The 22,997-nt window shown below is 44.6% G+C and overlaps 1 protein-coding gene across 14 annotated transcripts in view; it reads right to left on the minus strand.

The window, feature by feature from the left end:
- The window catches only part of plat (plasminogen activator, tissue), a 77,231-nt gene that overhangs the window by 51,791 nt on the left and 2,443 nt on the right, over positions 1-22,997 (minus strand). For 2 of the 14 annotated variants that reach the window (XM_047155540.2, XM_047155539.2), the window contains exons 2-3: positions 3,448-3,563; positions 263-373 (exon numbers count right to left, since the gene is read on the minus strand). The exons of 2 other annotated variants lie outside the window; for them this stretch is intronic. Coding sequence is in view for 6 of the 12 variants with exons in the window: in XM_053680241.1 (XP_053536216.1) it covers positions 263-373; positions 3,448-3,563; positions 21,028-21,300 (500 nt within the window). In the remaining 6 variants the exon portion in view is untranslated. Of the gene's footprint in view, positions 1-262; positions 374-3,447; positions 3,564-21,027; positions 22,438-22,599; positions 22,790-22,997 lie in introns of those variants that run through there. 10 more of the 14 variants (XM_017468024.3, XM_017468029.3, XM_017468030.3 and 7 more) reach the window with 8 other exon arrangements.

The following is a 22,997-nucleotide window of genomic DNA, read 5'->3' on the forward strand; positions in this document are numbered from 1 at the left end:
TATTTTTTTAGAATTCACAGACAATGCATCATTTGGGTCCTTGGTGTATTTTATTGCTTTTCAAATAGGATGTGCATAAATTGAAAAACTCTGCATTCTCTCTCCTTCTGTATTTTCTTTTTGCTGGTGAGAGGCGGAGCTTAGCATGCCTTGTATCTAGCTGTCAGTGCAGACCAGTGTTGCCAGCTTACAGACTTTTAAGACCCCTTTAGCGACTATATTTCTGCAATAAAAAAAGTGCCTAGTGACTTTTTAGACAAACCTTAGTGACTTTCCCAATGTCGCCAGTACTGTCCTGAAAGCGCAAGGTCTTGCTTTCCTGCTGCACTCACACCTCTCTCTGCGTCTGCTCTGTTCAATGAGTGGCTGAGAGCTGGAGATTTAACAATATCATGGTTAACGAGACACGCCCTTCATCCCAATTTACATCATCCTTATGTGAATGTTTGCAGAATGCAAGACGAATATAATGCAACGTTTTACATTTAAAATAGTACGTTATTACAGCCTAGTTCTCTTGTTCAAAGTAGTTACACTGTTCAGAAACATTTTTGATTAGTCATGTTCCATACTTGTCCGTTATATAGTTTTATAAAAGTCATGTTATTTTTAAAAAAATCACAAGTTATGAAAAGGAATGAAAAAAAGTACAAAAACACGAAAGCAAATCAATCTATCAATCTACAACAGGGGCTGCATTAGTGCTGCCGGCACTGGGGAGCTACAGTTCATTGAGGGAACCATGAATGCCAACATGTACTGTGACATACTGAAGCAGAGCATGATCCTCTCCCTTCAGAGACTGGGCTGCAGGGCAGAATTCCAGCATGATAACCTTGCTAAAGAAGCTGAGGGTGAAGGTGATGGACTGGCCAAGCATGTCTCCAGACCTAAACCCTATTAAGCATCTGTGGGGCATCCTCAAACGGAAGGTGGAGGAGCACAAGGTCTCTAATATCCACCAGCTCCGTGATGTCATCATGGAAGAGGACTCCAGTGGCAACCTGTGGAGCTCTGGTGAACTCCATGCCCAAGAGGGTTGACACTTATATTGGCACTTTGAGACCAATTTGGACAACTTTACATTGTAGCAAAGTGTCATTTCTTCAGTGTTGTCACATGAAAAGATAATTAAATATTTACAAAAATGTGAGGGGTGTACTCACTATATTTTTTTATATATATATATATATATATATATATATATATATATATATATATATATATATATATATATATATATATATATATATATATACACACACACACACACACACACACACACATACATATACATATATATATATATATATATATATATATATATATATATATATATATATATATACACACACCCCTAGTATCTCACAAAACCATTATTTTCCAGCACTGACACCCCTTCAACCTCTGCAGCAATGCTGGCAGCATTCATATGTCTATTTCCCAAAAACAACCTCTGGATATGACACTGAGCATGTGCGCTCAACTTATAAATGGTGCACTTATATAGTGCTTTTATCCAAAGCACTTTACACTGTGTCTCATTCACACACGGTAGCAGAGCTGCAATGCAAGGTGCTAACTCGCCATAGGGAGCAACTGGGGGTTCAGTGTCTTGCCCAAGGACACTTCGGTATGTGGAGTCACATACCGGGAATCAAACCACCAACCCTACAATTAGTGGACAACCCACTCTACCAACTGAGCCACAGCCGCCACTTTGTTTAACCATGGCGAGGCCTGTTCTGAGTGGCACCTGTCCTGTTAAACCGGTGTATGGTCTTGGCCACCGTGCTGCAGCTCAGTGTCAGGGTCTTGGCAATCTTCTTATAGCCTAGGCCATCTTTATGTAGAGCAACAATTCTTTTTTTCAGATCCTCAGAGAGTTCTTTGCAATAAGGTGCCATGTTGAACTTCCAGTGGCCAGTATGAGGGAGTGTGAGAGTTCTGACACCAAATTTAACACACCTGCTCCCCATTCACACCTGAGACCTTGTAACACTAACAAGTCAAATGACACCAGGGAGGGAAAACGGCTAACTTTGGTGGAGGAGCACAAGGTCTCTAACATCTACCAGCTCTGTGTTGTCGTCATGGAAGAGGACTCCAGTGGCAACCGGTGAAGCTTTGGTGAACTCCATGCCCAAGAGGGTTAAGGCAGTGCTGAAAAATAATGGTGGCCACACAAAATATTGACACTTTGGGCCCAATTTGGACATTTTCACTTAGGGGTGTACTCACTTTTGTTGCCAGCGGTTTAGACATTAACGGCTGTGTGTTGAGTTATTTTGAGGGGACAGCAAATTTACAGTTATACAAGCTGTACACTCAGTACTTTACATTGTAGCAAAGTGTCATTTCTTCAGTGTTGTCACATGAAAAGATATAATCCAATATTTACAAAAATGTGAGGGGTGTACTCACTTTTGTGAGATATTGTGTGTATATAATATTTTATATAGAACAGGTTATCATTATATCTGGTCTCCTCCAATATGGGGGGGGGGGGTGTTAGTGACACATGATAGGGAAGGCTTGGGGGGGGCTTTAGTTGCAAAAGGTTGAGAACCTCTACTCTAAGACACTTACAAGCCATTACATATGTATTATTAACCACAAGCCATTAAATACAAACCATTAAATATGTATAATAATATGTTAAACATTCAGTACTACTTTAAAACCTTTGATTAAATATGCATTTTAAATGTACTACTTGCACAACACAGCACAGTTATGTTAAGGATTTTGGAACAACATTAGAAACAAAAGACTAATTTATAATAGATAATATAAGTCAAGAAGTGGTCATATGTGTACAGCTATTATATTAATTATAATTAACAAGAATGCAATAAAAGGTATGTATATTGTAAGGATCTGGCTAGATCCTCACGGGTTGCTCAGGAAAGTTAATATAACTCAGCCGGACACGAAGTGAAAGTGCTGTTCTCCGTTTATTACAGTGAAGGATACCATAGGTTTACGCATGGTTACAGGTCAGTCATTAGAAGAGGATTTAACAGAGTAAAGCATCCCAAAAATGGTACCTTACATGAGACCACGTGTCAGCACACAATGTCAAGGTCACAGAGAGAGAGAGCAGGGTGGCGACCACGCCCCCTGACCCCACATGACATCATCATAGCCGATCATTACAATATACAGCATGTTTGTGTAAAAACAACAATATATAGCAGGTAATTGTGACATGGATATAACGTGTACACACACACCATAAATTGTAACTACTAGGCATAAGACGATACACTAAAGACATGATAGGAGACGTGCCAATACAGGCTTCACTAGATGATATTGACCAAGAAGATATTGACACAAGACTTATATTGACACAAACAAAATATTAATTTTTAATACATTTATTTAGGCTTAGTTTTCTTATCAGGGCAACATACAACAAACTCCCCTGCCCACTGAACTTACACCAGTGGTTTGGCCAGAAAGAATGCTGCCCCCTCTGTAGCAGTCCAAATGCAAGTCTCCAGCACATCAAGTAGTTCTTTGTCCACAGGTTTAATGGTTTTAGGTAAGGAGTGAAACTAAAACAAACAAATAAGCATAAAAATTAATACAGCACTTACTAACTTACCAGCATCAAGCTTAGTCCAACATTCCATAATGCTTGCATATAACATTCAATATTCTATATTTAAACAAGGAATGTAGTAAATGTAATGTTAATACCAGATATGGCTAATGCTATAGCCCGGTGGACAATAATGAATAAATAACATTAAAGATTAAGTATTACAGAGATATGATGTGATTAAAAAGAGCAATATTTACAGCCGATAGCATGGCACCCCATCTACATCCTATTTCACCCAGATGAAGAGAATCACAGTATTATGGAAAACTGCTGTTTATGAATGTTTTTAGCCCTATCACCAACTGGGGCTGGGGTAATTGCCGACTTTTGGGTTAGGAGTGTGTTTGGGGTGATTACGTATGGGTCATCCTGGTCAGATGACAATAGGAGATTCTGCATTCAGAGTGGAGTGTGCCTCATGTGTCAGCTCTGAGACATGAAAAAATGCCAGTTACAGCCCTGGTCCAAGAGGAACTTCTCAACAGCGGTACTGTTAGTATTGGAGGGAATGTTAAGCTCCTTAGAAACACTGACAAAATTTGTTCTCCTGTCTGAGTGGATGAGCTTTACAGGCCCTCAAATAGCAAGAAAATGCCACAGGCCATTGATGAAGCTAGATGTATCAAGGTACTCGATGAGTTCTATGTGCAGTGCTCTCACACTCATGCAGGTGAATATTATGGCCCACCTTTTGCTCTGAGCATGACTACCTCTGGTAGGTCTTGCCACCACTGTCCATGGGCCAAAAAAGACCTACATTCTAGTGAATTGGGTGTTAGTGGATACACAATCTACTGAGAGGTCGGCCATCTTTTGAGTCTATGGTTCTCCCCTGAGTTTACGGCATGTGACACACTCATGAATGACACTACAGACATGACTCTTGCCACCAACTATCCAATATCGAGCAGCATGCATATCACCCTCTGTGAAATGTCATCCCTGGTGTCGCACCTTCTCATGATGTCATCGGACTAAAAGTGTCACAATGTGGTGTTTTCCAGGGATGATAAGGGGCCTTCTTTCTTCAAGCTGGAACTTAAGCGACCTCCTACCCTTATCAGGCCATCAGTAATGAAAGGGTCTAAGCCTTCAAGGTGGCTGTTTAAAGAGCTTGTCCATTTTTTCTAAGCTTTTACACGCTTGAGCATATGTGTCCTCTTGGACTGCCTTAATAATGATCTTTTTGGCACACAAGCATTCTTCTACTGCTGGAGCTATGGAATAGTAGTTCCAGCTTTTGCAAGTGTCCGGTGTTTGTGGACTTTTATTAAACGTACAAGATATATGGAGAAGACACGCAGTGGCACGCGTCGCTGACTTTCAGCTGGAAACTTTGGAGAAGCGCTGTGCACCAAGCTGCTTATTCATCATCTTGATGTTTAATGTGGAGACTGGAGGACATACCTCTGCATCTGAAGAAGGATCCACAAGCTTATATGTGGTCTCTTCAGGTAGTGTCTGAGGGTTAGCTTTCAGAAACCTTGGTTCACAGAGACAACTGGTTTCTTAGAGATGGGCAGCAGTGACAGACCTAGTTGCAATACGTCTGCTGTATTCTCATCTGTGCACACATATTTCCACTGATTTGGACGTGAAGGCCTGTACATGTAAGTGTTGGGTCTCATTATTCAATTAGATTAGATGAAACTTTGTCATCGAGCAAATTACAAGTACAGAGCCAATGAAATGCAGTAGATGTAGCCTAGAACTATCTTACTATCAGTAAAGTAAGCAGTGGTATCTATGGGTATGTCAATTTCTGAAATGATGAACTCAGCCAGTTCTACTGCTAAAACTGCAGCACACAACTCAAGACAGGGAACTGTCTGTTCAGGGCATGGACTGAGTTTTCCCTTCGTTCCACATGAGTCTGTCACTTTAAGGTAGGTGACCACAGCTATTGCTTTTGTTGATGCATCAGAGAAGACAAAAAACTCTCTTCATGTAGCTCTAGAAGGTGATTTGTTTGTGTAGCATCTTCGAATGTGGAGTCTCCTTAAATCCTTAAGTCAAAAAATCACCATGCATCCCACTTTTCTGCCATCTCCTTGGGAAAGAGGGTGTACCAGTCACAATTCTGGCTAATAAGCTCTCACAGGATTGTCTTGCCTTGTATTATAACTGGGGCAACAATGCCAAGGGGGTCAAAAAATGCTTTTGACTGTGGACAAGACACCTTGACGTGTAAAAGGTTTTGCTTCAATGGCTATTTCAAAGGTAAAGGTGTCAGATTTCAGGCTCCAATTGAAACCCGGACTGCGCTGTGTGGGGAGCATGTCAGATCCAAGATCTAAATCTTGCAGATAATTGGTGTGACCTTGGGATAGGAAACCTTTAAGAACTTCTTTGCTATTCAAAGCTATCTTGTGAAGCCTTAAGTTGGAAGCAGGTCCACCGCAACCTTGACTATAGGAAGAGACTTCAAACTAGGGTTGTCAAAAGTACCAGTACTTCGGTACGAAGTCAGTACTAAAAAGAAAAAAGTTGACGGTACCAGATTTTCATAAGTACCGGTAGTACAGAGTACTGGGTCAACCTGGTACCTACAGGTGGTCAGTTGGAAACTTTTCATGGGTGCACTGTGCAACAAGAAGACATTAGTTGTGTCCGAAACCGCATACTTACCTACTATATAGTAGACGAAATACATGTACTTGCGAAATACATGCGGTTTCAGACGCAGCCTTGGCGACCGGCAGAGCAGATCAAAAAAGGAGACATCATCAATAACCAAAAACCAATTTGCAAACGGTGTAACCAAAGTTTGGTGACAAAAGGAGGAAACACATCTAAAGTATTAAAGCACCTTAAAGATCGACACACGGATTTATGTAAATTTTTTTACTTATTTATTTAAAATGATAATTGTTAATTTGCTTATGTTGTGTAGGAGCTCTTGGGCGCTCATTTTCCGCATTCGGTGCTATTACCGCCAAGTGTGTTAACGCGCCTAAAATGTACGTGCGGCTAGATTAACCATGCTTTCACAAAGAGTGGCTGGCTTAACTACAGTATTTATTCAAGGAGTTCAAGCAGGTGAGTTTCAAATTATCGTAGCAGTTGCATTATGAATGTTGAAGCATAGTTTAATTCGAGTGTACTATTGCAAAAAAAAAAATCCTTGTTTTTGCTTACTTAAAGTTTAGCAGACGTGCGTTTAATGCTAATACAGTCAAGAGTCCTTATTAACCATTTAATGCTTTAACTTTTATTGGGGTAAAATAAATAGGAGGACATGATGGGGTTTACAAATTTTACACACCAGAGGCTTTTTGATGACCTATATATCTGAAATTTATGTGTTAGAAAATAATAGATGTGTGGTTAGCACTGTTTATGTCTTTAATATCAGTCAGTCAGAAAAAAATTTCTACTCTTGGCTGGATAACTCTAGTAGCTTTAATAATGATATACTTGAAGTATACAGAATGGCATTTTTTAAAATACATTTCATATTGATATTTAACTTGATTAAAAAAAAATAGTATGTTGTTCAATTAGCATGTTTTTGTATTTTGCATTGGTACAAAAAAACATGGAATTTTACTGGTATAGGTACAGACTACTGAAAAATTGGTACTGTGACAACCCTATTTCAAACCGTTGTCAACATAGAAGTGATGGTTCACAAAGTGCTTGACCTCACTGTGACCATCCTTGACAGACTGCTGGAGACAACAGATGGCCACAGCTGGAAGACGGACTGTTCCCAAACACATGGACCCGCATGCGATATACAATAATGTCCGTAAGAAGGGTGTTAAGTCTGGCCCAGACAAAAGAAAATCGTTAAGTGAAATGCCCTCTAGGTTACACATGTAACCCTGTTCCCTGAGAAGGGAATGAGACGTTGCGTTTAGCATAACACTATGGGAAGCACCTCTCGCGTGAGACCAGTATCTGAAGCTTGATATAAATCACGTGATATAAATATGGCACCGCGCCATCAGATTCTATTATCTGAAGCGAAGACGCAATTCACAGGCCTGTCCTGGTATGACAAAGCTACACAACGTCTCGTTCCCTTCTCAGGGAACAGGGTTACATGCGTAACCCAGACGTTCCCTTTCAAAGGGAACTTCAACGTTGCGTTTAGAATAACACTATGGGAACAAGAATACCCACTCCGTCATACCGAGGGTACGGCCTGTTAAAAAAAAAAACCCAAGCCTGAGGGTCACTGCAAGACACTCGAGCCCGGGTTGGAATGAACATCCAGGCTGTAATAATGAATGAACGTGTGTGGCGTAGATCACCCTGCAGCAGCACACACATCCTGTAAAGATACCCCTTTGGACAAAGCCTTCGCGGAGGCGAACGCCCTAGTGGAATGTGCCCTTATGCCCAGAGGCGTAGTGAGACCGCGCACCTCATAAGCAATCGAGATTGCTTCCACTATCCAATTAGAGATGCACTGCTTTGACACAGCATCACCTCTACTGTCGCTGCCAAAGCAGACCAGCGGCTGCTCCAACTTATGCCACTGGCCGGAGCGGTGGGCGTAAGTACAGAGAGTCCTTACTGGACACAGCAGGTGCATTCTTTCTTGTTCCAGTGTGGGGAATGGAGGAGGGCAGAAAGCCTGCAACATCACAGGGTGGGCAGCAGATGTAGGCACTTTAGGAATATAATCCGGCATAGGATACAGGAAGGCCTTGGCTAATCCAGGAGCAAAGTCAAGGCAGGAAGGGCCAACAGAGAGAGCTTGTAGGTCTCCTACTCGCTTGAGATATGTCAGGGCCAGCAGAAGAGTTACCTTTAGAGTCAGAAGCTTCTCAGAGGCTGACCCTAAGGGCTCAAATGGGGTCCCTTACAGACCTTCCAGGACCACAGAAGGTCCCAGGAAGGTATGCGCAGCCTGCAGATGGGCCTCAGCCGCTTGACACCACACATGAACGTCGAAGTTAGAGGATGTTGCCCCACAGAGGCTCCATCAACAGGGGCATGGCTGGCTGAAATGGCAGCCATGTAAACCCTGACTGTAGAAGGAGCCCTCCCCGCTGAGAAATGTTCTTGTAAGAATTCATGGACTGTAGTTATTGCGCAGTTCACTGGGTCTACAGTGGATCCCCGCGGATGGGAATCTCCAAGGAGTGCCACATCGCAGGGATATTATCTCTTAAAACCATATTTAAGCTGGAAAAATAAGGTGGTACTAGCAGCAGACATAGACTGTCTTGGCGAACTCTCGCTAGAACTTGTGGGAGCAGAGCGATGGGGGGAACAGCGTACAAATGTGACCTCGGCCACATATACACCATTTCGTCCAGCCATAATTGTGCGGGAGGAGTGAGGGCGAACCACAGCGGGACATGTGTTGTCTCCTACGAGGCGAACACATGCAATCCTGCTTGGACAAACCTCACCATATGGACTCCACCACTTGTGGATGGAGCCACCCTGCTCCAGATGAGGGCCACACCAGAGACCTTGAGCTGGACAACTGTCTAAGACCACGCTCCAGCCCGTGAGGGAGGTGTCTGTCATTACCATCTTGCGCTAAGGAGACACCCCTAGAGTGTGACCCAAGGCTAGAAACTGGGGATACTCAAATTCTCAGGAGCACGTAGGCATCGCCGTGTGACACTGATTATTCTCCGAGGTTTTGTCCTCGGACGAAACCCCCAACTTCTCAGCCACCACTGAACGGTCTTCTGTGCAATAGGCCCATAAGCACCAATAGTCTCCCAAGATCCAGCTTTATCTTGCTCAGTGTTGATAGGATTTACCTTAAGCATGTTGTGGATAGAAACGCCCTCAATGTAGTAGAATCCTTATAACCCCGAGAAAAGTTGTCCACTGCACTGGGGAAAGCATATTTTTCTGAGATTCAACCTGAGCCCCATGCTCTTCATGTGGGTGAGAACAACATCTCGATGTTGAACCACCAGTTCCCTGGATCGTGCTAGAATTAACTAGTCATCCAGGTAGTTTAGTATACGGATGCCCTGGAGTCACAATGGAGCCAGAGTGACATCCATGCACTTTGTGAAGGTGCGAGGGGATAAAGCTAGCGATATTTCTATATCGAAATATGCACCTTTTAGATCTATCGTCACAAACCAGTCCTCAAACTGAATCTGTGGAACGGTAAGTTTGGGCGTCAGCATCTTGAACCTGTATGTCCGAAGAGTACAGTTCAGATGACGCAGATCTAAAATTCGCTGCATACTCCTATTTTTTGCGGACCAGGAAATAACGGCTGCAAAAACCTCCCTCCCTCAGGGAACGGGGTACATGTTCTATGGTCCCTTTGTCCAAGACGGATCTTACTTCCTGCGCTAACGTCGGGCTCTGGTCTGTGCTGACTACTGTGGTGAGCACACCTCTGAACCGGGGAGGGGGGGGTGTCGAGCTATAAACTGGACCCGTTAACCCTTTTCTATGGTAGACAGAACCCATGGAGACACATTTGCCAGTAGTTTCCACGCTGCCCGATGGTCTTTTAGTGATGTTAACTATTCCACATTCTCTTGGAGGGAACGCATCAGATTTCCGTTGAAATGTGACAGCTCGCTGACCAGAGAACACTGAAAACTTGGGGACCGCCTTGGCTAGCGGAGGCCCTACAGTAGCACTGGGGGCTACCTGACATAACAACCTCATGTCCCCTGATACGTCCCTTCACGGCCCCTCAGGACTGCTCTTTTTTGTCTGCTTGGCCTTTATGACCATTCTCAGATCAGGCCTAGTAGCAGGCCGCGACTGTGGCCGCCCGGTTCCCCTGGCAGTCTGCGGGGGTTGGCGGGCTGCCATACTCGCCTTCTGGGTCTCCCTCGCACTAGTGCTGGCACGGGCTCCACTCGTTTATGCCCCGGTGAGCTCGAGACAACAGGGAAGGAACTGGCTGAATGTCGCCATATGTCGAGCTCACTCAGCAGGTCTGCTTGGTAGGCCTGCAACACTGTCACTGTCTGCAGTGACCCACAAGCAAGACTACTACTGCATAGGCCTTGCCCACCAATTCCACGGTGGCCTTACACGGTGGTTTGGATGGCAAAGCCGGCCCCCCTAATTACCTGCCATTGATGGAGAGAGGTAGCACGCAAGCGCCTCCTCAACCTTTAGCATAGCTAAATAGCCATGCCGTTCATTTCCCACAACGGCCGAATATTCCAACATCGTGGGGTTATAAATACAGCTTATGCATGGTTTTCCCCCAGAAGCCTGATATTTTGTCATGCACTTCTGGAAGAAAGGGGAGTTTCTGCAGTGTGAGGGATTTACTTTCACTGGGGAGAAAAAGGCTCATCTAGCCTTAGTAATAACTTCAAGCAGCTATTTATATGCTGCTCTCAGTTTTTAGCACATCCTTCTGGCTCCGCGGAGTCAGAGAGGAATTATTACTATTATTGTGTGTGTTTCTTTCAGTTTTTTTCCCCCTTTTGGCTTTGCATAGCGGAATGAGGAGTTGCGACGCGAGCTCCAAAATCCAGAGGAGAGTCGAACCTGGTAGACAGAGTAAGAGATAGAGCAGCGCTCGTCTCCGGCTCCTCTTCCGGATCCATAAGAGATCCCCCGAACCTGAGACAGCTAGCTGCCTCGGCAGCGGCCAGCCCAAATCCGCGAGGCTCCAAAACCCAACTCGCTTCGGCTGCTGAGAAGAGCGCGAGTCGCGAGCCGAGCTGCTTAATGTAGGCATTACCATGGGCAGCCTCTCGAGACTGCCATCGCATGCTACACTCCTAAACACTTTACCCCGAAAGTGTGCACTTTTCCCCATGATGAAACGGGAGCAAGCCGTAACACACTTCCTCAATTCTCTCACACAATTTTCTCTCTCGCTCATTCCTTTTTTTTCTTCTCTCTTTTTTTTTTTTTAAAGGGATATAAATGTTCTGGAGATTTTGAGAAAAGATAGCGAGGAAATGGTTCATCTTTTTGTTTCTTTACACAAAAAACTGACATGCAGTCTTTCGCTGAAGATAATAAAAGGCTGATGGCGCGGTTCACAGGTGCCATATTTATATCACGCGACGTGCTTAATTGCCACGTCACCTGATCATGGCCGGCCTATAAATAGGCATGATTTTACACAAGCTTCAGATACCGGTCATGTGCGAGAGGCGCTTCCCATAGTGTTATGCTAAACGCAACGTCGAATTTCCCTTTGAAAGGGAACTTCATGACAGGCACTGAAATCAAAGATCACCCTGATTTTCCCGGGTTTCTGGGGGTGATAAACACTACAGAGGGGTAAATACCAGCACTTTTCACCTTCTTTGAGAGGGGGAGCTGCTTCAGAGTGATTGTTACTGAATACCTTTCCCATAAAGGTGAGGAAATTCTGTTTAATTTCTGGGTTTCTCTCCAGATTACAAAGAAACCCTTTTCATGACTTGAAATCTATTGTCAGGGAGTCTGCACCTTCGAGATTTGAAAGGTAATGGAGCCACCCAGCTGTTACCTTTGTCTTTCTTAAACCCTTGTTCCATTATGTGAAAAAAAACACAAATCACCGACAGATGGGGTCACCTGTTGTCTTGAACACTTCATGGCCTAGCTGAGCATGTTTGTAACTTTAGACAAGTTGCTCTGCAGGACAAATTTGATTGTTATTACACTGATAATTGCTGTCACATGAAAAACATTAGGACAGGGAACAAAAATGGACAGGCATTATTCCTTCAAGTTGGTAACGAATGTACTTACAGTGGTGAACTTGTGAATGTCATTATGACAAACATTGCCAACTATCACCCATCCTAGGTCAAGCTTTTGTGCAGAGGGAGCATCGAGGACCATTCACCTGTTTGCAGATCTTATATACTCTGATACTGTCATGACCCAGAAGAATTATAATAGGTGCGTCTGGGTCTAACTCTTGAATGAATGGAGCTACTGGCCTAACGGGAGAGTGATAGAGAGTAGCACTAGGTGTGGGAATCTCTACCCTGTTGTTGGGAATGTCATTACACTCCAGTAAACTTGGTAGAGGGAGGATCACCTTACCATCTATTGGTAGCCAGATGCTTTGTAACAGTCTCTGTCACTCCAGAACAAGTTGTTAGTGTATATGCACAGACAGGGACATCTTCTTTAAATGCATCACAAACTCGAATGAGCTAATGACTTTGCTCATCAAGGATCACAAAGACCTTCAGTGCATTGTCACGATGGCTCAATGAGGTAGACTCTAGCCAAACTGATTTTACAGCATGATCTATTACTAAGGTCACCTCCACAAACCTCAGTGCAATGAGCCATGCTTTGGTGAGGGAGCTGATTCTTGAGCTTTAGGTGCTGGACCTGGGTGCAGTGCAGAAATATGTCTGTCACTTACACACTTGGAGCATTTGGTCATATATCTGCAGGTCTTAGCTGTGTGTGATGAAGCTAAGCACCATTTAAAACAGTTTCCCTTTTCCTTCAAATATGCCATGCGTTTTTCTTAGGGCTTCTCACGGAAAGCAAAAACAGTCCATAGACCATAATCGGCCATAGAACTAGACAAAATGCCAACATTTAAGCAAGTTGTGCTTATTACAAGCAATGGAAACTCAGTTATTTAAAATATACATACAGTATCTCACAAAAGTGAGTACACCCCTCACATTTTTGTAAATATTTGATTATATCTTTTCATGTGACAACACTGAAGAAATGACACTTTGCTACAACGTAAAGTAGTGAGTGTACAGCTTGTGTAACAGTGTAAATTTGCTGTCCCCTCAAAATAACTCGAAACACAGCCATTAATGTCTAAACTGCTGGCAACAAAAGTGAGTACACCCCTAAGTGAAAATGTCCAAATTGGGCCCAAATAGCCATTTTCCCTCCCCGGTGTCATGTGACTTGTTAGTGTTGCAAGGTCTCAGGTGTGAATGGGGAGCAGGTGTGTTAAATTTGGCGTCATCGCTCTCACACTCCCTCATACTGGTCACTGGAAGTTCAACATGGCACCTCATGGCAAATAACTCTCTGAGGTTCTAAAAAAAAGAATTGTTGCGCTACATGGCTGTGTGTTTAGTTATTTTGAGAGGAAAGTAAATTTACACTGTTATACAAGCTGTACACTCACTACGTTACATTGTAGCAAAGTGTCATTTCTTCAGCATTGTCACTGTCACGAAACGTGACGGAGCAGAGATAGGACGGATGCAAGTGCAGGATGAACAGTTGTTTATTTGAAAGAGAGACAGGCAGACAAATCCAAAACGTGATCCAAAACGTAATCCATAAACATGCAAGAGGTCAGGCGATTGGCAAACAGGCATACACGGGGCAAGGCAGGAATCTAGGTCGTGCTCACGGAAAACAGGGTCGATAAACAAAACAAGAAACGAACTATGACGAGGGACTGGAAGCGGATAATCCAGCGCGAACTAACTCTAAACATGGACCGTGACTATGACTATGATACGAGCTAAACTAACTCTAAAGTATTAATCTTCCGCGTTGTGTGCTGGGAGGCGCGCGGTATATATGCGGACATGATCAGCGTCTAAACCGCTAGCAGCTGAGAGCAATTCAGACCCACGTGAAATCCCAGCCAATGACAGAACAGGGACACGTGTCCAGATGTCATTACAGTCAACAACGGAAAAGCAGGTGCTCGCGCATTCGCGCTTAGAGCACGCTGCTTCAAGGGGGAATCGTGACAGAACCCCCCCCAAAGGCACTCCTCCCCGAGTGCCATGAGTCATCCCACTTCATTGGCGGCCCCGGCCCCCTGGGCTGAATGTCCTAAGCAGAGCCAGGAAACTGCACGGTGTTCTTGGCGGCGTAGGGAAGCGGAGCGACGACCCTGGCTGAACAGGGAGGCTGAGCGACGTCCTCGGCTGAACAGGGAGGCTGAGCGACGACCTCGGCGGAGCATGAGAGCGGGGCGAAGTCCTCGACGGAGCAGGGAAACAGAGCACTGTACTCAGAGCAGGGAAGCAGGGCGACGTCCTCGTCGGAGCATGAAGGCAGAGCGACGTCCTCGGCGGAGCATGAAGGCAGCGACGTCCTCGGCGGAGCATGAAGGCAGAGCGACGTCCTCGGCGGAGCAGGGAAACAGAGCACTGTACTCAGCAGAGCAGGGAAGCAGGGCGACGTCCTTGTCGGAGCATGAAAGCAGAGCGACGTCCCCAGCTGAACTGGAAGGCAGAGCGAAGTCCCCTGTAAGGCCAGGGAGAAGAGCGTGGGTCTCCGTGCGGCCAGGGAGAGGAGCGTGGGTCTCCTCAAAGCAGAACGGGGGGAACGATGTTTGCCATGGAGCAGGAAGGCTGAGCGACGACCTCAGCTGAACCGGGAGGCTGAGCGACGACCTCAGCTGAACCGGGAGGCTGAGCGACGACCTCAGCTGAACCGGGAGGCTGAGCGACGACCTCAGCTGAACCGGGAGGCTGAGGCTCTGAGGTCACCAGGTGAACCTTGGGCATGGGCGGAGCTTGGGTGGCCGTGTCAGCAGACTGTGGCGTGAGCAGAACTTGGCTGTGCGTGTCAGCAGACTGTGGCGCGAGCAGAGCGTGGCGGTGCGTGTCAGCAGACTGTGGCGCGAGCAGAGCGTGGCGGTGCGTGTCAGCAGACTGTGGCGCGAGCAGAGCGTGGCGGTGCGTGTCAGCAGACTGGGGCGCGAGCAGAGCGTGGCGGTGCGTGTCAGCAGACTGGGGCGCGAGCAGAGCGTGGCGGTGCGTGTCAGCAGACTGGGGCGCGAGCAGAGCGTGGCGGTGCGTGTCAGCAGACTGGGGCGCGAGCAGAGCGTGGCGGTGCGTGTCAGCAGACTGGGGCGCGAGCAGAGCGTGGCGGTGCGTGTCAGCAGACTGGGGCGCGAGCAGAGCGTGGCGGTGCGTGTCAGCAGACTGGGGCGCGAGCAGAGCTTGGCGGTGCGTGTCAGCAGACTGGGGCGCGAGCAGAGCTTGGCGGTGCGTGTCAGCAGACTGGGGCGCGAGCAGAGCTTGGCTGGCCGTGTCAGCAGACTGGGGCGTGAGCAGAGCTTGGTCGTTAGGCTTAAATATTAGCAGAGCTTGGTTAACTGGATCAGCAGGCTTGAACATGAGCTCAGGGATGTGAGACTTGGCTTGGACCTCAGGGACTGGGGGCTTGGCTTGGACCTCAGGGACTGGGGGCTTGGCTTGGACCTCAGGGACTGGGGGCTTGACCTGGACCTCAGGGACTGGGGGCTTGACCGGGACCTCAGGGACTGGGGGCTTGACCGGGACCTCAGGGACTGGGGGCTTGACCGGGACCTCAGGGACTGGGGGCTTGACCGGGACCTCAGGGACTGGGGGCTTGACCGGGACCTCAGGGACTGGGGGCTTGACCGGGACCTCAGGGACTGGGGGCTTGACCGGGACCTCAGGGACTGGGGACTTGACCTGGATCTCAGGGACTGGAGGCTTGACCTGGATCTCAGGGACTGGAGGCTTGACCTGGATCTCAGGGACTGGAGGCTTGACCTGGATCTCAGGGACTGGAGGCTTGACCTGGATCTCAGGGACTGGAGGCTTGACCTGGATCTCAGGGACTGGAGGCTTGACCTGGATCTCAGGGACTGGAGGCTTGACCTGGATCTCAGGGACTGGAGGCTTGACTTGGATCTCAGGGACTGGAGGCTTGACTTGGATCTCAGGGACTGGAGGCTTGACTTGGATCTCAGGGACTGGAGGCTTGACTTGGATCTCAGGGACTGGAGGCTTGACTTGGATCTCAGGGACTGGAGGCTTGACTTGGATCTCAGGGACTGGAGGCTTGACTTGGATCTCAGGGACTGGAGGCTTGACTTGGATCTCAGGGACTGGAGGCTTGACTTGGATCTCAGGGACTTGAGACTTGACTTGGATCTCAGGGACTTGAGACTTGACTTGGATCTCAGGGACTTGAGACTTGACTTGGATCTCAGGGACTTGAGACTTGACTTGGATCTCAGGGACTTGAGACTTGACTTGGATCTCAGAGTTGAGCTCTACATGAAATTGCCTGTAGTAGTAGGTAAACGGCAGGGCAGGTTCGCCTGCCAGACTTACCCCCCTGAGAAGTTGTTCTAGCTCGTCCTTCGCCTTGGACTCCCGAACCGCACCATGAATTCCCCCACAAATTGTTCTTCACCGTCCAGGTTCCTACAGTGCTTATCCAGTTTGAGCTGCACCTATTGACGGGCCGGTCCAAAGAACCGGGACCACATGAATCGGAGCCATTGCTTCTCCTCTGGCGTAGGGTCTAACAGGCTGGCGAAATAGTATTGACAGTCTACCAGGAAATATTCAGGGGCACCGAAAAATCCGTCAAATGGATCAGGAAGCTCCATAAAATGTCCATTGTGGGAAGTGGACGGAGTCTATAGCGGGGACGGTTGGCGTCGACTTCCGGGTTCTGCGTCTCCTCCGTTCTCCTGCTGCATCCATGTTTTGGCGGAAGATTCTGTCACGAATCGTGACGGAGCAGAGATAGGACGGATGCAAGTGCAGGATGAACAGTTGTTTATTTGAAAGAGACACAGGCAGACAAATCCAAAACGTGATCCAAAACGTAATCCATAAACGTGCAAGAGGTCAGGCGATTGGCAAACAGGCATACACGGGGCAAGGCAGGAATCTAGGTCGTGCTCACGGAAAACAGGGTCGATAAACAAAACAAGAAACGAACTATGACGAGGGACTGGAAGCGGATAATCCAGCGCGAACTAACTCTAAACATGGACCGTGACTATGATACGAGCTAAACTAATTCTAAAGTAATAATCTTCCGTGTTGTGTGCTGGGAGGCGCGCGGTATATATGCGGACATGATCAGCGTCTAAACCGCTAGCAGCTGAGGGCAATTCAGACCCACGTGAAATCCCAGCCAATGACAGAACAGGGAGGAGACATGACAAACCTAAACAAAACACACGTGTCCAGATGTCATTACAGTCAACAACGGAAAAGCAGGTGCTCGCACATTCGCGCTTAGAGCACGCTGCTTCAAGGGGGAATCGTGACAGTCACATGAAAAGATAATCCAATATTCACAAAAATGTGAGGGGTGTACTCACTTTTTTGAGATACTGTATTTAAAATTAGTATTTTGGTCTCTTTATTGAGCTGACTTTAGGAATTTATCCGTAATTTAAGATTAATAATTAGCAAAAAAAAAAGCTTACAATAATACACTGTATTGGACCAGTGTTAACCAGCCCACAATGGGCAAAATATCCAACAAAGTCTGAAATTTATGTTATCTTGCTGGGGAAATTGAGGTGTACAAATTGTCATCGGGGATGGTGGAAGGCTGCATTGGGAGAACTGCGTCTGCCATCTGCTCTGGTTATGTAGCACATTACTAAAAGGATGATGCGTATCTAGTGTGAATTGTGATGGCTGAGCTCAACCTCTCTTAGGGATGTCACGATACCAAAAATCTAGTAGCCTGTACCAATACCACTAAAAGTACACGACACTCGTTACCAAAGTCAGTGTGGTATAAAATTTAAATATACAGTGTGGTATAAAATTTAAAAAATGAAATAAAAAAACTCTCCTGGAGGACATCCTCCTCTGGCTGATACTGGCAGAGTATAAATGCGTGCATGCACATACACACACGCATGCACACGCACGCACGCACGCACGCACGCACACACGCACGCACACACGCACGCACACACGCACGCACACACGCACACACCTTATACTCTGAATGCAAGCATTAGTTTAAATTCACTGATATGGTGGCAGACCAAAACGATTTATTAAAAGCATGAACATTTGAATAATTATTAGTGACAGTAGCTACATTTAGCTGACAGGACACGAGCTGAATGGCAATGCATGGTGGCCCATTCGGAGGTAGTTTTTAACATCGCAGTGCTTTAGCATTGTTAACAAATAAATGGCTATCGCAAACATTACGTGGAGCATAACGTTAGCTGGTTTCACGACCACAATGCCAGCTGCATCAAACAAACATAATATAGGACCGTCTTTCAGGTGCTTCGCCAAATCCACAGTGAATGCAGAAAGTCCTTTTAAACTATGGTGTGACTGTGTGTGGTATTGGATGCAGGTGCGCGTGATTAGAATGAATGAGTGTTCTGGGAATTGCAAACCATGGCGGCCATTTTTGTAGGCCGCAGTGCAGGATGGGAAATGTAGTCACTGGTTTGATGTGATATGACACTCAGTCACTTGACGATTATGCCTCCGTCTGATGGTGACTGAGGTCATGTTTGGAATAAAAGGTAATGTTGACAAAAAGTAAACTGAAGAAAGTCATTGTCGGGGACTCTGGGTGTCTGCTAAAGCTAGCGGCATCACATTACGTGCGTATGACGTCATGCGCCACTGAGTAGGAAGCGGCTCATACTTCCGGTTAGTAAAAAACTAATGTGTTCCATTTAAGACTATATTATCTTTCTAAAATTCATACACTAGACCAGTGGTTCTCAACCTTTTGTCAACTCTGGATCCCTAGCATATTTCGAACAATCCACAAGGACCCCCTCGTTCCACAACAATTATAGGGTATATATTAAACAGTCATATATATATTATATATATATATATATATATTTCATTTGACATTTAATTTGACTCTCTGAATGATCTTTTGTTTATTTTATCCATCAATGTGACACTTGAAATTGTCTACCACTCATAGATTTTTGCAAATTATCATTTCATTTGTAAATAAATTTTAAATAAATGAATCAATGAACGATCATCAGCTATGACATATGTGAATGCATGCGAATAACCAAATTGATTAATTTTAAAACATCTCATTTGACTATATTTTGATCCATTTAACAAATATATTATATATATATATATATATATATATATATAAACATTTCTACGGACCCTCTGCAATTACACCACTGACCACTGAAGTGTTGAGAAACACTGCACTAGGCGGTAGTGTACGTTGTATATAGTGTAAGTGTATAGTACGTCATTTGGGAAACAACTTTAGTATTTAGTCTCCGAAGCATGTTTTCGGAGTAACGTAGTGAGTAAATGTACCGCGTGCAGACCAACTAATTGATAATGAGATTCGATAATGAGACAATGACTTTCATAAATGATTATTATGAATTTTATCGATTAGTTGTTGCAGCTTTATGTCTGACATCCACCTGAAATGCTTGAATGAGTCACACTTACTACTGTAAATTAACTGAACAGATGAAAAAAACTACTGTGATTTTATTTTGTATAGTCCCTTATCCCTCCGAAATTAATTTCTGGTTATGCCACTGCCAGCACAACACACGGCCACATAGCAACACCCTAGCAACCACCTGCGATACCATAGCAACACCCTAGCAACCAGAAGAATATACACACACACACACACACACACACACACACACACACACACCACCTAGCAACACCCTAGAGTTCAACTGAAATACCACAGGAACTATCTAGCAACACCCTAGCAGCCTTTTAGAATTCCACAGCAATTATCTAGCAGCAAACTAGAAGACACGCTGGATTACATACAGTGCCCCCCTTCTGATATTTTATTCAAAAACATTCACAAAAATACTCCGCTCTCATGGATATCAAACAATTGCAAACAACACAGGTTTATAAAAAAAGGTATTTATTAAATATATGTGTGCTACAATTATTGGCACCCCTATGAATTCATATGAGAAAAATATATTTGAAGTATTAATAGTTTACATTTTTTTTGTACACCTGGATGACTAGGAACAGGAAATTGTTCAACCATGACTTCCTGTTTCACAGGGGGAGGAAGGCCAAATTCCCTTAGTCATTCATAACAATAGGTAAGACCAAGGAATATAGCTGTGATGTGCGGCAAAAGATTGTTGAGCTTCGCAAAATGGGAAGTGGCTATAAGAAAATAGCACAAGAAGTTTCAGTCAACTGGAAATGTTATGAATCAACCTGGAATTGGATGTGTGTCTATATTGTCTCAACACACTGTGAAGATGATGATTCGAGTGGCCAAAAAATCTCTAAGGATCTCAGCTGGAGAATTGCAGAAGTTAGTTGTGTCTTGGGGTCAGAAAGTGTCCAAAACTACAATCCGAAGTCACCCACATCACCACAAGTTGCCTGGAAGGATTTCAAGAAAAAAGCCTCTACTCTCATCCAAAAACAAACTCAAGCGTATTCTGTTTGTCAGACACTACTGGAACTTCAAATCGGATCTGGTTCTATGGTCAGATGAAACCAAAATAAAGCTTTTTGGCAATAAACACCAGAGGTGGTTTTAGTGGACGCAGAGAGGTAGGCATATGGAAAAGTACCTCATGCCCACAGTTAAATATGGTGGTGGCTCTTTAATGTTTTGGGGCTGTTTTTCTGCCAGAGGACCATTTTATTAGGTTATATGGCATCATTGACTATCAAATATTAACAGATATTAAATGAAAACCTGCCAGAAAGCTTAAAATGGGCCGTGGTTGGATTTTCCAGCACGACAATGATCCAAAACATACATCAAAATTAACACAAAAATTGTTTACTTACCACAAAATCCTGCCATGGCCATCCCTGTCCCATGACTTGAAACCCATAGAAAACCTGTGGGGTGAACTGAAGAGGAGAGTCCACCAGCATGTAGCTCAAAATTTGAAGGATATGGAGAGATTCTGTATGGAGGAATGGTCTCAGATCCCTTGCCATGTATTCGCCAACCTCATCAGGCATAATAGGAGAAGACTCAGAGCTGTTATCTTGGTAAAGGTATTGACTAAAAGGGTGCCAATAACTGAGTACAGTGGAGAGCACTGTATCTACCATAACTAGGGATGGGTATCGTTAAGGCTTTAACTGTATTACTACTCTTACCGATACTGCTTATCGATCCAGTACTTTAACTGTAATCTTTTCGGCACTTTGTGTGGTGTATATGAAAAAAGAAACATTTTGAGAACAGAATTAACATTGCTTTATTTTTTAAAAGATTGATGTATAATAATAAACCTATTTGTAAATGCACCAGTGTGAAGGTATTTTTTTAAAAAAACTTAAGTCGAGATCATGAGAAAACAACAAAGAAAAAAATTCATAATGAATGGCCGCTTAGGGCTTCCATAACTTTGAACAAGAGAACTACGCAGTAATAACGTGTACTATTGTATATGTAAAACATGTGGTACTCCATTTGTCTTGCATTCTATAAACATTCGCATACAAATTATGCAAATTGGGATGAAGGGCACATCTCGTTAACCATGACATTTTTAAATCTCCAGCTCTCAGCCACACAATGAACAGGGCAGACAGAGGGAGAGGTGAGAGTGCAGCGGGAAAGCAAGACATCCCGCTTGCAGGACAGTACTGGCAACATTTGCAAAGTTGCTAAGGTTTGTCCAAAAAGTCCCCAGATTTGTCGTAAGGCACTTTTTTTGCAACAAAAAAAAAGTCGCTAAAGGGGTCTGAAAAGTCGCCAAGTTGGCAACATTGGTCTGCATTGATAGCTAGATAAAATGCAGGCTAAGCTTCTAAGAGGCTAAGAGGGAACACAGGGTTTTTCATTTATGCACATTCTATTTGAAAAGCAATAAAATACACCGAGTATCCAAATGATGCCATGTCTGTGTTTTTTTTTCTTGAAAACAATTTGTTCTGATCTTCTGATCTCTCCGCGCCTGTGCTGAGAACCACTGGAATAAATGTTTACATACCGATTTCTTTGTTTATTTGGGATTTTAAAAACAAGTAGAAAATACGTTGAAAATACGTAATGTCGTCTCACCCGAATAAAATCAATTTCAAGGTAAGCAAACCAATTAGGGCGAATTTACATTTATTTTAAATGGCTTGAACAACGTTGATTCAACATGACTTTAATAAGCAAAAAGATGATCAGTTTGATCAGTGTCGGAGATGGACATTGTTTTGATGCCGCAAGAAACCTTGATTATGCGATGATTATATGTCATTGTTATTTGGGAAGGCTGTTAGCATACATACCTGACGTAGATGGGGCAACCAGAGAAGAGCTAGCTAGGCAGTGGAAAACTTTGCATTTCTCTGTCTGCACATAATGCACTATTGAAAGATGTTTTGACAGACTGCTTGTGTTTCCGGACTTACAAGCAAAAATCTTGTTGCACTTGTGGCACCGGGTGCTGTCTGCATCAACTGTAGTGAAGTGTAACCACTCTTTTAAACGTTTGGTTCTCTCCACCACTGTCACTCTGTGTATTAAGTGGGCGCTTTCGTGTTGTGTGCACGCTCACTGTTGCATGTGACCGTCAGCCTCCGCGCACGAGAGATCTCACTTCTGGATTGTGAATAATGAAAATGCACACGAACGTCTTAATATTATCGCAAATTAGAAATAGATAAAATTAGATAAAATTATGATAAAATGGTGAGATAAAATGTGCAAGATAACATTTATTTATCAATAATAAATAGGAAATATATTTTCTCCAGTACCAAAAGCAGATCCAATAGCACCAGAGCTTATTGATACTACTGTCTTTCAT

Source organism: Ictalurus punctatus, chromosome 5, assembly GCF_001660625.3.
Source record: "Ictalurus punctatus breed USDA103 chromosome 5, Coco_2.0, whole genome shotgun sequence".
NCBI lineage: Eukaryota > Metazoa > Chordata > Actinopteri > Siluriformes > Ictaluridae > Ictalurus > Ictalurus punctatus.